The sequence below is a fragment of the Xiphophorus hellerii genome, chromosome 6, assembly GCF_003331165.1.
Source record: "Xiphophorus hellerii strain 12219 chromosome 6, Xiphophorus_hellerii-4.1, whole genome shotgun sequence".
Lineage (NCBI taxonomy): Eukaryota > Metazoa > Chordata > Actinopteri > Cyprinodontiformes > Poeciliidae > Xiphophorus > Xiphophorus hellerii.
Genome location: NC_045677.1, coordinates 27,630,406 through 27,646,736, shown reverse-complemented (window position 1 = coordinate 27,646,736; position 16,331 = coordinate 27,630,406). Strand labels below are relative to the sequence as shown.

General features: G+C 35.0%; 1 protein-coding gene across 2 annotated transcripts in view; it reads left to right on the top strand.

The window, feature by feature from the left end:
* LOC116721772 (receptor-type tyrosine-protein phosphatase N2-like) overlaps nucleotides 1-16,331 on the top strand; it is a 189,418-nt gene that overhangs the window by 8,851 nt on the left and 164,236 nt on the right. For both annotated transcript variants that reach the window (XM_032565721.1, XM_032565720.1), the window contains exons 2-3: nucleotides 3,911-3,961; nucleotides 14,244-14,357. In XM_032565721.1, the coding sequence (XP_032421612.1) occupies nucleotides 3,911-3,961; nucleotides 14,244-14,357 (165 nt within the window). The remainder of the gene's footprint in view (nucleotides 1-3,910; nucleotides 3,962-14,243; nucleotides 14,358-16,331) is intronic.

The following is a 16,331-nucleotide window of genomic DNA, read 5'->3' as shown; positions in this document are numbered from 1 at the left end:
CGTGGCCGTCCTGGCAGCGGTCCACAGCACAAAACTGGTTGCAGAGAAAGGATGAAAAACCAAAGCAGGAACTTTGAGTGGAGAAAAATAATGGAGCTTCACCTGGTTGCTGAAATGCTCAGATTTAAGATGAAATATGGAAAATAATGTTTTTGTAGCACAAAAAGCAGGTTACATTAGAAGCAATGCTATTCTGTTTTATACAAAATCTTTATTGTTCTACATAATTATGAATTAGCTTGTTTGTGGTTTAAAAGCACTTATTCAGCTCAGGCCATGCTGTCCAAAGTTTGGCCCTTGAAATTATTTTGTTCAGCCGCTGAACACAAGTCAACAATAGTCAAAATTTGGCCAACAAATTAGAAAAGAAATCTGAAAATTGTCTATTTTTTTTATTAAGGAAACATTCTGAAGCCCTTTTAAAATATAATTTTAGATTTTTTAATGACAGATTTCATTAAAATGTTTTTTTTTGAGTAGGTTAAACTAAAACTGCTGCTTGATCCATGACAGGTCATTATTTTAAATAAGATTTAGTTTTTAATATCTCACCTAGTTAAATAAATAAAACAACCACAATAAACACATTTTTTGCTTTTTTTTTTATTATTTAATGAATTTCATGGCCTGCCAGTAATTTAAATTAGCCAGTTTTGGTCCCCAGAACAAAAAGTTTGGACACTCAGATTGTCCTTATTTAAAATGTGTTGCTCAGTCAGACAAAAACAGCTGAAAAACAAAATCATATATTTGAATCAATCCCCTTCACTTGTCTTTGTCTTAAACCAGTTCTTAGACTGGGACATAAATGTAAACTGTAATTAATACATTTTTCTGCTGGTAAATATTCTGATGGAAGTCAAAAGACCTTCCTTCTGCCAAAATAGGCTTACAGCGTTCCTCTTTCCAATATTATAATTCCTTTTTATTCTGGGTAAGCCACTTTGGATTCCTTTCCCATCTCATGTATTTTTGCTCTTTTAATTCGGCTCTGCAGGAATTAATCCAAACACTACACCAGTGGCTCAATGCTTTGCTAATGAAAGTCAGATTTCTGTTTTCAGTGAAGCATGAACGTGTTTATTTATACTGATGTCCACAAATAAAACAAACCGTTTTTCATTTCAACGACATGAAAAAGCTTATTGTAAATGATTTCCATAAATACATCTTTACTGGAGAAAGAAGCCGTCACAAACTAATTCATGTTTGCTTTCATTTGTCATGTAGCTACATGCAACAGAGTAGTTCTTGGATTCATATGTTGATTGCCTTAGAGGATTATTTTATAGAAATAATTTGGTTTTCTATATTTACATGAAGCAATTGTTTGTTATAACCTTAACTTGAATGGAGTTTGATTTTCCAAATTGGTAGAAAAAAAACATCTTTTTAAGATCTTATTGTAAAAACTTGGATTTAACTTTCAGACTTATTGGTGACAGAATAATTAATATTTTTTAAAACTTTTCCCTCTTTTAATACTCCATGGACCTGCACCTATTAATGTTTCAGCATTCTTAGATGTTTTTGTGGAATGCGACGGTGTTGGAAAGTTACAAAAAATAAAAACTGCAATTCCTCTGAGTTCATTATTTTTATGCTTGCAAAATTGAAAATAAAGATTTTTTTCTCTTGAGTAAAATGGGATTTTTCTTTCTGTAGACTATAGGAAGTAAGCCATACTTAATGGGGAAAAAAAACACTGTTTTGAGTGTTAACAGTGTTTATACTCAAAACATATACACACATTTAACATATAACACATTTCAGTCAGCTCTTTCAGTAAAGAGCTGACTGAAATGAGATTTTAATACATTTGACCTTATCTCATTTTTTTTTTACATAATCACATTTTTAGTCTTATGAATCCTTCAGATTTTTGTGTGATTCTCTTCCTTCTCCACCTCATTAAATTCTGTTATTTTCTGGAAATGACCCCAGAGGTCAGCGAGTTCACTCCCACATTAATGATCAGGACAGGAATGAAAACAGGATTGAAAAAGCTTCCTTAGAATCATAAAAACACATTTGTGGATGTTTGAAGGCTCTGGTTAATTAAACATAACAGATTTTGCAAACTGAGTTCTTGTTTGAGGCTAACATTCAAGGAATAGCTGTTTTTACTAAAGTTGAGATCAGTGTGCGTCCTGCAGCTTCTCTCTTTGCCGCCTGCAGCAGTTTGCAGGCTCTCAGGTGTGAACATGTGCAGCTGTTTGATAGTGAAACCAGGAGCCTGGCGGTCGCTGGAACTCTTTGATCCCTGAAAAGACGGAGAGTTTTTTCTGAGAGCAGCAGGTGTTGCCATGGTTACAGCATCTCTGATAATTTGCTCGTCCAACCCGACGCTTGTTAATCTTGTGGCAGCCGGTTTTTCTTTTGCATTGATGTTTATTCTCAGGCTAACCTTAACGGCCTTCGTTTCTATAATCAGACGGATTGATTTCTGAAAGCTTTTTTTGGCAGTTTTAGGTTCCTATTCACAGCTTTTCAAGTTAAAGTTGATAATCACTTTGAATAAAAAGTGACGATATAAACACTTTAATTTAGATGTTTGCTGAATAGTTACAGATTTTTTTCCCCAGAGCATAATAAGCTTTAAACAGACAACACACACACACACCAGGTGGACTTTACTAATACATATTCATTTTTTCAGATTTTTATTGTGAAAGTTTTAAAGGGTCAGTATTATGTGCTTTCTAGGCACATAGTGCCATTTTATAGCATAATCAAGTAACTATGTTACCTTCAGTTGTTATAAAAATGCTGAATATATCAAATATGACTGAAAATAAACTTTTATTTGTAATTTAACCACTTGAAATTGGGCCTCTGTGTCTTTAAGAAGCTCCTGGTCTTTCTGAAACTCCACCTTCAGGAAGTCATCACAACATGGCTCCTCTATTAACCCTTTAGCAATGTTTTTAACAGCATTTCACTGAGAAGTAGCTCCTATAATGAGCTCAGCAGTTCTACCAGATGTTTGCTAATTGCTGCTGGCTAGTCTGAAGGAGCTGAGTAGGGAAGTCACGGAGAAGAACAGCTTTGTGATGATGTAGCGTTCCAAAAAGTTAATTTTACATAACATGACCCCTTAATTTTCTTTTAGTATATTGTATTTTTTTTTTTTTTTCATAACTGAATTAAATCTCCATCTTTGTTTCAGCTCAGTTTATTCACAAAATATACTAAAGTCCAATTCTGTCCAATAGCATCCAAAACAATCAGATTGAAAGACTATAAATCGTCATAAGAATGAAACCAGTGTGTATTGCATGATGGAGATTTTTCAGAAATAAGTCCGGATCCAGAAAGATTTCAGTTTGTTTTATGGAAGCAGATTAAACAACAGCGATTGTGTCCTGCTCTCTGCCAGGTCTCCTGTAAGCGGAGCAGAATAAAATATGGCCGACTCTTCTTCTCTCCCCAGAGAGCTCTGAAGGAGCTGGCCTGATGCATCATTCTGTTCTTCCTCACCCCAGAGTTAATTTAGGATAACTGCAAGCATTTACTGCCCACAGCTGACGAATGTAGCAATAAGAAGCTGCAGCTGAAAACAGAGATGATGTCTTAGTAAGTCATTAACTCTCATATTGCTGCCTGGAAATAATAAAAAAAAAAACAATCTGAAATTGGGTTAGAAAGTTTTGGAAATGGATTCTTTTATGGAAGAACTAAAGAGCAGGTGTAGCTGACTTGCTGTGTCTCATTTCAGACATACAGGTCTAATAAAAAACATTAAGTTATTGTTTTTTATAAGTATGCATCACTGCATACAAATCTCCTATTTGAGCTCCTAATATTCTGCCACAAATGATATGTGATGCAGCATTATAAAAATAAGGCAGGTTGGTATAAATTTAGTAAACTGACCCGTTTGCATCTTATTCTTCTGTTTCTCTGACAGGTTGCCTGTTTGAGAACGAGTTGTGTTCTTCATACGAGATCTGTGTCAACGGTAAGAAATCTCATCTTCAAATGTTTTCAAAACGTTTCCAAGAAGCTTGTTGATCTTTTCCACTTTATGTCATTGTGGAAAATACTTGAATGTCAGTATTTAAGTCAAATTTGTTTGCATAGAACATTTCAGAAACAATCATGAAGCAAGAAATAAAGACCCATTAATGCTAATGATAGGCTGTAAACTGGTGGGTTTTAGCCCTGATTTAAAGTCAGTGTTTTGGATGTTTTTCAGTTTTCTGAAAGTTTGTTCCAGATTTGCGGTGAATAGAAGCTGAATGCTGCTTCTCCATGTTTGTTTATTGAACTCTGAACCCTCTGGAAATGCTGTTTTTGCACCATTTTTCTGAGGCAAAGTGATTGTACAGCAAAATATACTAAAAAGAATTAATCCTTTCTTTTTAGTATAAAACATTTTTCATTTTTTCTTTACCTCTCACTCTCTATTGTAATTTTGGTCCATTTCTCTTTCCAATGTTTCAATCCTTTGACCTTTGCAGCTTCCTTACGGTCCCACCATGGAGCTTTGATTATTCAGTACTTTGACTAGGCCATTGTAGAACCCCTATTATTTTCTTTGTAAGCCATTCAGTTGGCCTCATATTTGACTCTGGAATCCATTGAAAAACCCAAATCATCACTGCTCCAGTTCTCTTCTGACACTTGTGGTTTTGTGTTTTTTAACTAAATTTTATGATGTGTGGTTCATTTTTAAAAAGAAGCTTTTTCAAAAGCCATATTGTTTGTCTTTTTCTTGCTGTCTTGTCATTAACTTTAATATTTAGCATGGTAATATAGCCATATTCAGATCCTACAGTTTTCTGGTTATAATTGTGTTTGGCCACATCCAAAGTGTCGGCATCCTTTGTTTACGTCCAGATTTACTGCGTGTGGCTTCTGCTGGTGCAGTGATGATCCATGTCCAATGTCAGTGACATAAAAGTCAGATAAAATGCAACATGACATTCAGACTGCAGCAGCTTTGAAAACTGTTGGATACATATCTGGTTTAGTTCCACATATGGAAGTGACATAAATCACCTAAGGCCAGTTCATGTAAAGGGTTTGATTCAAGATGAGTCAGCCAGAAATCAATTTTTTGTTTTTTTTTCTTATGGTTGTGCAGATATTTTTCATTATAAGGTGTACATAACTCTAAATTTTCCTGTTCTGTCCTCTGGAGTCATGAGAATTACTGAAAATGTACAAATGAAACTGAAAACATAAAATAAATTCGTAGACATTTTTTTTATTTATGGGAACCTTTTTTTTTAAAAAAAAAAAAAGAACAAGCTTACCTTTTTGTTAAATCAGTGCTGATTATCAGGATTCAGCTGTTGAACTCGTAAACACAGCAGAGCAGAACTCTTATCAGAATCTGAGCCAACAGAGATAACCGAACATCGCAGTCTGTTGTCTGTTATTGGTGGAGAAGCCTGGATCCAGCTGTATCTTTGCTGTAAATTCATTAGCTCTCTCATTTCCCGTATTGATTGTGTTCTTTTCAGATGCACCCATAATCTTATTCCAGTGAAGTAGTAGCGGAGAGAGAAGGATGCAGGTTGTTTCGTGTGGTGATGAAATCATTGTCTCCAGTGGGGAATGCTATTTTTAGCAGAGCTAAAGGCTAGCTCTCTGTCTGTGTTGTGACCTTTTTATGTCACCCACACGTCTTTAGCCCTAAATATTTCATCACACACTGAGGAAACCCTTGGAAAGAAACTTTTTTGCAGAAGATGCACAGACAGAAAGACCAAATTTACTCTGACTGTTGAAACATAAATTGAAAGCAGCAAATTTGGTATAGCTTGTTTTAGATGAAAAGCCAACAGTAGCTGGGTTTCCATTACAAATGTGCAAAAAACTTTGATATTTTGCTAATGTTAAAAAAAGAACTATTTCAAAATTGCAATTAAAATCATGAGTTCACACCAATAAATCGGTAAAAAAAAAAAGTGCAGAACCCTCATCTTCGTCTTTTCCGCAAATCTAAAATCCAGTTGTTGATCTATTGAGTCGTGCAATGAGCCAAAAAATTTCCATTGCAGTTTTACGATTTAAAATAAATATTTCTGTTCAACCGACTGCAAAAGTGTTTTATTGAAAAAGTGAGAATTACTGTGTTTCCATTAAGCAAATGTATTTTTGTAACTGCAATTTGCACAATTATATTTACACACTTTGCTGTTTGAAACAGCCAATCAGATATCAGGGTCTCACATAAATTAATTCTATATTTAGTAAATTACTTGTATTGAATTCTAGTTTTAATAAATTGATGACATATTTAAATAACTCTTTCATAAGTTATGTATTTATTGTAATTTGACACTCTTCACTCTATGTACTTGTTCACCTAGATTTGAATCTTTTATTATCAAATTCTCTTTTGTTTCTGTTTCCTCTCAGTTCCCATCCCGTCTCATCACAGTGGGATAAAAAGTGTCTGTGAGAGTTTCAGAACATTAATCCACTAGATTACGTTTTAAACATCAACAGCATCCAGGCACAGAATCACCTCTGCTTTATAGTTTATCCTTTTGCAGCACTTTTAGGTCGCTGTAGGGTTTTAAAGAGAATAAAATCACTTGTAAAACCTCTTGGCCTCAAAAGCTGAAGAACACATTTAATTTGAGTCTTGCAAACATTGTTTGTTCAAGGATTTTGGCCATAAAACGTCCTTTAATCAGCTTTAGAGTGCAAATACTGTATGTTGTCATGTTTTTCACATGGAAATGCATAGAAAGCTTAACCTGAAAATATGTTTTGATTACTGAAATCTTAAGGGATTTCAGCTGCTTTGTAGCTTTTAATTTAGTGTTTTTCAGCTTTTCTTTATTAGAAACTCTCTGTCTCTGCACATCATTAGTAATTAGGCTCAAGTGTTTTGTTTTTGAAATTTGCAGCAGAATTTCAGTTTTTAATTTGCTGATTGTCATAAAATGGGGAGAATTGTAATAATTCAGTGGCGAGCTTCACTAAGCTTTAATTCAGCTTTACTGGCAAATATTTATGACTTCTGTTTTCAACCACTCACAGCATGTAGCTGTAAAGTATAAACGTATAAACTTTACTAAAATAAAATATTAGGGAGGTCGATGCAGGGTCCTCTAAATTCCTAATTCAACCATCAAGGTAAAATCATGTAAATGTTTCTGTTCACTGTTTTGGACTTGGATGTTTTTTTATCTGATGCAGCTGGAGGTTTCCTCTGAGGTCCTGAAGGATCTGCTTTTCATCCCATAGATTGTTTTTACAGGTTTGGTGCTCATATTGTCACATTGTAAATTTAATAGCATTGTCTACAGTTAAAGAATGATTGGAAATGACACGTAATATGTTATATAAGTATTTGGGAAAAATGGGCCTCAGCTAATAGTTCATAAGTATCAGTTATGTGTCTATAAGATAAATTTTCGGCTGAAGATTTGGTCTTCAAACTGAATTTTTCTGGTAGAAACAACCATTTTTTCCTTTTATATATTTACTTTACATACATCTGGTTTATTTTGACTGGTGGGCTTCATTTAGAGATTACAGATGGAAATGTTTACATCTAATTTATCTGATAAAACGGCCTTCAACTCATGGTAGTACGAGCGTGGAAGAACATATTTATAAATGCATGTAATAACTGTAAAATGCATTTTGATTGAAATCTTCAAAGTTATGCAGCAGTAATGCTGGCAGATGAGTTTATCCACAAAAATTAAAAATCGGCATTAGAAAAAAATAAAATAAAATGACGGTTTGTGTTGTAAAATATTTGTAGCGGCCTTCGATTTAAAAAAAGGAGGAATAAACTTTAAAAACCAGCAGCTGTACTTATCATGGCGGCCACATTTGAGCAAACGCTGCTTCCCACACTGCAGAAATATCTGCCTCATTACAGAAAAAACATTCACCGCCTTCATCTGATCCAATTACACAGACTGACTGGATTAGTAATCCAGATTTAATCTCCATGTGAAGAGACTTGCTTGGTTCTGGAACGTTTGGTGGTGGTTTTAATGGCCAAGTCCAGATTAGACACACAAACATTTTTTATGATAATCATATAATAGTAAAGTAGTGCCTTAATTGGCTTTCTACAATAATCTACTGTATTTATTGGTTCTTATTGTGTAATTCCAACCCTTTCCAGCCCATCTGCCATCTTTAACGTCCAGGCTTTCTGGTGAAAATGTCGAGCTGCGGATCAGTCAGAGGTTCCTGACCTTTTCTCCTTTTGTATCTGCTCACATTGAGTCTTGAGATGGAAAAAAGCCAAAGGTCACAGGGGTCAACTAGACATCACAAGCACTGGCTACTCCATTATGATCTATATTTATTTATTGAACTATTACATTAATCTCAAAATGTCAGCTTCCCCTTTTTGGATCTTGCAGGCAGAGGTCATCATGAACATGTTGTCCATGTAACTGATGACGTTTTTTGAGCGACTTCTACATTTTCAGTTGCTTTATTTAGAAACAGTTCATGTATTTAAATCTTTTTTTGATGGAGATCTTGCCCCGCTTTACAAAAAAGTTCATACATTCAATGTTTTCTATCTTTTGTTGCATTGGAGCGACAAACTCTAACGTCATTTATCATTATCTTATGAGATCACCTGACAGGAAGTAGTTGTTTATTTTTGAAGTGGATACAAATAGTCAAATTATGAAAAGTATCGTTTGCATTTGTATTCTTCCCTCTTTTACTTAGATACCCTGAAATAAAATACAGTGCCATCTGAAGTCACCTATTTTCATTAAGATAGTCAGGGGGGGTTAATCAACTATTTACAATTTCATACAAACCCTTCAGGACACCAGGTACATAGAAATTAGGGCCAGGACTTTAATGTGTAGCAATTAATTGATTGCAAACATTGCAATTCACGCAATTAAAAATTGTAATCAAGTCCCACCACTAATAAAAACTTTTTTTTTTTGTAAATGCACATAACAACTGCATTTAATCTTTTAATCATCATTTGATTTTTATTTACACCCCCAAGGAAGCAAAAAATGGAGGAAATAGTAAAACTTTCTGCTTATTGAAGAATTAAACTCCGCTGGCTTTGAACTTCATGAAAAAAAAAAACACCAGAAAATTTGTGAAAGAACCACAATACTTGTAATAAATAGAAAGTTCATATTTAGCCTTTAACAAATTACAGCCATCATTAATCCAGATTTTACATATTTATTGCAATAAAAGTAATTTTTCCCTATTTTCCAGAACTTTAGTGATTCTCCAGAACCATGTATGATCTTGTTAGGTGCGTATTAGAGGCTGTGTTTCTGTAGAAATCCTCAGAGCTGTTAGCTTGTCCTTCATGAACCAGATGAACTTGAATTAGGCTCTTTGTTAGAGGATAATCCTGTTATCAGGACTTGATTGCCCTTCTCACACATCATTTGTCCCTAAACAGCCCAAACATGACGTTTGAATGCAAAAATTAAAATGTTTCCCTAAATCAATAAAAAGTCAGTGACACTGTAGAATATAAATGTCAGGTTTGCATTAATCACCAAGTCATCTGTTTGTGCATTTTCTTATTTCACATTTTATTTTGTCAGGCATGACTGATGAGTCAAACTTTGATCACTCAAAGGTCGTTCCTGATTTTTAAATCAGCAGCAGCTTCTGTTTAAGATGGAAGTGGTCGCTCAGCAGCACCGATACCGAGTCGCACACCAGGTGCGACCCAATCACCAACATCACATCATCACATTCTGGTTCTTAATGGGTTTTGTCATTAAATACTAAATATAGTGAATGCACACAATGCAGTGCAAAAACTCAAAATCTTACCAAGTGTTTTTAATCTAGTTTAGAGAAAATATCTTGGGACACTTGAAATAAAAAAAAATTTAACTCACAAATAACTTTTCTGCAAGAAATAGAAACTTGTTTAAGGTCAATAATTTCTTAATATTGATTTAAAAAGTTCTACTTCCGCTTACAGTTGGGCATTTATCGTATTGTTTATCATTTATTGTAAGAAATTTCTTATAAAAATTTTGATTTATCTTTGTCACAATAAATTTTGCTTAAATGACTAAACTAAACTAAACAACCCTAAATTTTCAAGATTATTTTTTTGTATTTTCTCCAGCGTGTTCAACGAGAGTGTGAATAAATATACATTTTTATGTTTTTCCAGAGGAGTGTTTGTGCTTGTGGGGCTGTGGTCATACAGTCACGGCCATACAATTACCTAAAACAGATGCAATAAATAGTTCTTATCACAATATCACCACAAAATGTAGTTATAAAACTTTAAGTCCGTATCATCCACCCCCAGTTACACTGGCTCATTACTCCACCTATAAGACATTTTCTGTGTTAAACACATTTTAAATCAAATTGTGCACTGAGGCTGTGACCAGATAAAATGTTAGCTGTGATCCACGTTAGGAGACAGTTTGGAAACAAACGGCTCTCTGATTCTCCTCACCTAATCTGGGCTGCCTCGATTAGCTGTGAGAGACCAGAAGCCCTGCAGCGGGCGTTGCCATGACAACAGTGTGAGAGGCGTGCGGCTCGACTGTCTCATCACCCACCTGCGACCTGTTGCATGCTGTCTCTAAAACACAAACAGAATCAGTCTCAGTATGTCACGCAAATGGAATGCTGCTGTTATTATTTATAATCACTAGGTTTCTATCTGCAGCTTTCTTTAAATTCAGCTTTCAAGCATCTCTAAACATCTCAGGTTTATTCTGCCTGTGTTTGTGTTTGTAGTTGGACAGTCCAGTTTCAGCTGTTTCAGTTCTTAAAGCTGCTTTTAGGAGCTTTCAGAGTCCAAAATTATATTTTTATCTTCAGATCAGCTAAATAACTCATTTAGAGCTGCAAATAATGCATAACATTTTGAAAAAAGAAAACTTGTGTTTGCCTTTTTTAAATGACGGAGGGTTTTCTTTTCAGTTCTTCAGCCCACCTACAACTAATTATGTCCATAATTTTAATGTAACTTTAATTTGTTTTGTACAGCTTTTTTTTTTTTTTTGTAAAATCATCACTTTAATAAGGTGCTGAACATTTGTGACAGTCGTGTTTGTTCTACCCCGAAGGAACATAAAGTAATAACCAAATCCTAGGACTCTACCTAGTGTAAAAAAAAAAAAACAAAAAAAAAAACAAAACAGAAAATGACCTTTGACATAATCCAGAGATAAAATATTCACAGTGTGGACAGGAGGAGAGGGTTGAATGCACTGCACTGGATAATTAAGGTTTTGGTTTTATGATAAAGAAAAACAAAACATTTCCAAAAAGATGGATGGACACGTTTCCTTCTATGGAATGTTATTATATATAATTTTTGTGGGAATTCAATGCAATTTTTCCACAAAAAACTGAAATGTTTAAAAACTTGCATTTATCTAATCGATAAAAAGAAAATTATTCGGGTCTTTATCATTTTTAGCCAAAGTTAAGAGCAATAGTCCAAGGTTCAAAGAAGCAGTTGTAGCTTCAGAACTGTTGAGTTTTTCTGTTTCTTTTCCTTGAACTAAAATATGAAAACAAGAAGCAGCAGTTAAGAGCCTGAGTGATTAAAGAAATGACATTCCCATACTTCTGGAAGCGCTTCTTCGGTTTGCAGCAGCTACTTAAAGGGCAGCTGACACAGAATGACAAACTGACCCTCTGTGTGTTCAGCGGGCTGATGGGTTATTGATTTTGACCTTTGCTTTGATGTGTTGTCATCAAATTACCATCTTACACAAGTAAAAAAAAATGTTTGCGCGCTCCATCAATTTCCATTCGAGTCCATTAGAACTGAAGCGATTTTTCTGTTGGCGGGATCTCAGAGGAGAAATGGTTTGGGCAGTAAGACGGTCCTGGCTTCAGTCATGGCTTTTCACAGCCTTTAAAGCTGTTTTAGATTTAGAAAAACGGATTATTTTATTAGTTCAAACTCCAAATGCACCTTAACAGTACTTCCAGTTCTTTGCAATTCAACAATCGTGAAAATTCAGGCAAAATTAATAGATCCTCTAATTTTTTTTAGATTTTATTGCAAATTTTCTGCAGAAATGGTCATTGAGTTTAAGTGATGCGAACTCCCATCTGCTGGTGGCGCCATTTCTTACTTTTACTACACTACTGCCCCAACCTTACCTGATGTCAAGTTATAGTCCATTGGATGTGGCAAATAACAAAACTTTACTCACATGCATAACCACGAATGACCGATTATATTTATGACTTATGTCTGTGTCTGTTGATATTGAGATATTTAAGTTCTTTAAAGGATAAAAATGTTTGTTTCCAATCTGTATGGATTTTATTTTTATGCCATCTTGATTCCTCTATATGTAGATTTTTGGAAAGGTTTTAAAGATGCAAAAATAGCTCAAATTTTCTTTCAAATATTTCTAAAGTACTGTAGTACCAAAAATCAGTGTTTTTGATTTAAAATAATGAGACCCTGTAAGGACAGCCTTAAAACCACATTAGTATACACAGTGGAAACCATTTTAGCATTACCACAGAAGTAACATCTACAGCCAATCAGCGCAAAGGAAAATAAATAGCACTCCACGATTGGCTGCTTTCTAATCACTAGCCAATAGCATTGCGCCTCAGTATTCCAGCTGCATTTTCTTAATATTTTAGATCCTCTCTATAAAAAGATTCACAAATAATTTGAAGTTGCCTTCTACAGAAAAATACCCGAACAAGTGAATCCTCAAATATTGAACCATAAATTTATAAGTTAAGGATTTACAGGTTTTCTATTGTTTTTTTGTTGTTTTTTTTAATATACCAAGTGTTTCTGAAACCTAAGCCTAAATACGTTTTAATTTATAATTAGAACTTAAAAAAAAAGTCAAACTCACTGGTAAGCTGTAGTTCAACTTTTCCTTTAGATATAAAACTCAAATAGACTGTTAAATCTTTTTAGCTTTTCATCTACTTTAAAGCAAAGATTCACCAACCAGCATGTAGTGCAGACTGAATGACCAGGCCTGGATAAGCTGGAGAAAAGTGAGTTTTCACTGACGATCTGCATCCTTCGCAGGTTATATTTAACCTGATGCCGCCACATTCGGTTCGTGATTCCCTGTCCGTCTCCTTCATCCTCACGGGGCCTGTGTTTCTGAGAATAGCCTTGTGAATCTTTTATCTGCTCTAATCGGCACCATGAATCACCAGAAGACGGGCCTAGCTCTGAGTTATGGCAAACCGGGATAAATGGAGTCGACTCGAAGTCTGCGAGAGTTATTTAATCACGACTAAAACCGCGTAGTTGAGGTTTCGTCTCATCTGATGGAAGAAAAAATAAATCATATTTACTTTTATAACTTGTAACATAAAATCTAATTGTGGATCATTTGTTCTGCAGGGTTTTTTGAGAATATCAGACAGATTAGTGTTTATTCTGCACATAAGGCCAATTAGACTGATTAGAAATGAGTTCCTGTCTGTTGTGGATCATTTCCTCTCATCAGTGTGATATTTTTCTGCAACCAACTGAATTTCCTTGAAGGCGTTTCTGTGAACTCTGCCTGTGTTTGAGGGATTTTTTTTAACCTTGCATTTATTTTTTGTGGCATTCCTAGAAGTGTAAGAGATTGTTTTATTAGATATTTTTCTCCTTCAGAGATTCTCACTTCCTTTATTTCATTCCTCATTCCACACTGGCTGCATTTCCATTACAAATGTGCACAAAACTTTGTCAATACAATTTCACAATTGCAGTGTTTCTATTAAATAAGAAACATGAATAAGTTTGTTCACGCATTAAGTCATTAAAAACATGCAGGCTGGGTTTCCACACCCATTGTCTCTCTATGTAGTTTGAATTTGGTGCAAAAGCTTCCTGTCAGTCGAGCAGGACTCTGATTGGCTGATAATTCAACCTTTTGCAACTTTAATCATGTCAATTATTGTTTTATTGTCTAATAGTTTACTAATGAAACTATTATATAAGCTACTGTTTGGGAAAAACGTAATTTCCCTTCATATTAGAATCAAAATGCAAAGAGAGCAGAGCAGTTTTGCTCTGACATTCATTTATTTCTCCTAGATATTTGTTAGATGCTAGAGAACTATAAAGTTCATAAGCCATACATTTGGTTGTAATTTGATTCCCTACTGAATGGAAACTTGACAAATTATGAAAAGCAAAGTTGATTCATGTGAAATTCACATTTGAAATGCATAATGCTGGTGATTTTCTGTGCTGTAACTGAGTGACTAGTTTGTGATCTCAGGGTGAAATGGCAGAAATAGATGTGTGTTGGGTTCTCTGATGAAGTCTATTTCTGTGCTCACAGATGGGATGTTTGGGAGGTGTCACTCTGTTCCAGTGAGGGACGTTTACACCTACGACGTCTCCCCATCTGTAGTGCAACGTTTCCGCATTCTGCTGGAGAAGCTGTCCAACAGAGGTACACACACAATGTTATTCAGCAACATAATGTTTTTGCTGACAAAATTATTTAAAAAATCAAAATATAATGTTAAAAATCTGTAACTTGGTAAGTTATACCATTGGTAATGTATAGGATTTTTAGTAGTTTTGCATGGGAAGTTCAAGTTTTGCTAACCTGATGCAGGTAAATTCCTTTGTCTCCTAGAAAAATGAAATAATTAAAAAAGTCATCACTGGAGACATAGTATTGGCCTTAACATCTTTTATGAGTTTTTGTATAATATTAGGTATAAATGTACAATTTATTCCTAGCTAAATAGTTATAGACATATTTTTAAATTTCCTTTCCTCAATTTTATGGTTAACAGTCCCGGATTATAACTTGGTTACATTCCTGTAAATTTAATATACAAAATTCTTCATTTTTTAAAATGTCAGTAAATTTAAACCCGTACCTCTGTTTGATTTTCTTGTTTTTTTATTTTTAGTTATTTTTCTTAATGCCTCATATTTTATGGTTGTGTATTTTGGTTGGATTTTTTGTTATTGTGACAACAGAAAGTAGTCCTGAAACCAATTTTTTGTTACGTTTGCACGTTTCAAATATATAATGTATGTGGAAAGATCTGTTGTTGCTTTAATAAGCTGCAGTTGGCGGAGTGATCCAACAGAGGGCAGCGGAGCCCAGCCTAAACATGCTGCAGCTGCATTTCATCCAGTTTCATCATGTAACTTTGAACAAAACCTCCTGCAAAAACAATGAAGAGAACTGATCACATTCAGATGTCTGACAGATCACTGTCAGATGTAAAACCATTGTTCCCGAGGAAGTTTCTTCTTTGCTTCATTTTAATAAACGAAGCAACTGCAATAAAATAAAAAAGTCCCTTCAGTTCAGTTCAGTAACCAGAGGGCGAGTTGGAAATGTTTTGATTCCACAACAACTTGATAAACCTGTAGCTATTTGTCTCTGATGTGAAATGAAATATATTGCGATAAGTTAACATTTGCAACACAAAATGCTAAATGTCTCCAGGTTTTTGTTTCTTGAATCAGACTGAGAGCAGCTTGTTTTGTTTTTGTTGGGTTGTCTGGATTGTTGGTGATGTTGCTCTGAAATCTTTTGTTTTTTTCACCGTGTGTCTTAGAAAAAAACCGTCGGCCTTAGAGGTTCAGAACGTCTGAAATGGTATGAAGCCTCCCCCTGAACCTTAAATCGGGTCGAGACTTTGCTTGACTGTGAATGTTCTGTGGTTGTTGGCCTCCATTTCAGGCTGTGATAAATCAGACCCAAAATATTTTTGAGTACTGCAGTGGTGTTGGATACGGGTGGAGTGGTTGGATTTCCCTGTGGATGCTACAATCGGTGGTAGATGGAGGTGGAAATGGATTAGGAAAAGCAAAGGTCAAAATCCATAAATTAAGTCAAGAGGATGTGTTTGTTTGTCTCAGACTCGTCACAGAATGCTTTATGTCCAAAGTTTTTACCAAACTGAATTTTATTTTGTATTGAATCATTATCTACCTGTGACATTGTAGAGCACCTTCATCAGCTGAGGTCGTTGTAAATGTTATATATATACTGTATGTATATATACAGTATATATGTGTGTGTGTGTATATATATGTATATACAGGGGTTGGACAATGAAACTGAAACACCTGGTTTTAGACCACAATAACTTATTAGTATGGTGTAGGGCCTCCTTTTGCGGCCAATACAGCGTCAATTCGTCTTGGGAATGACATATACAAGTCCTGCACAGTGGTCAGAGGGATTTTAAGCCATTCTTCTTGCAGGATAGTGGCCAGGTCACGATGTGATGCTGGTGGAGGAAAATGTTTCCTGACTCGCTCCTCCAAAACACCCCAAAGTGGCTCAATAATATTTAGATCTGGTGACTGTGCAGGCCATGGGAGATGTTCAACTTCACTTTCATGTTCATCAAACCAATCTTTCACCAGTCTTGCTGTGTGTATTGGTGCATTG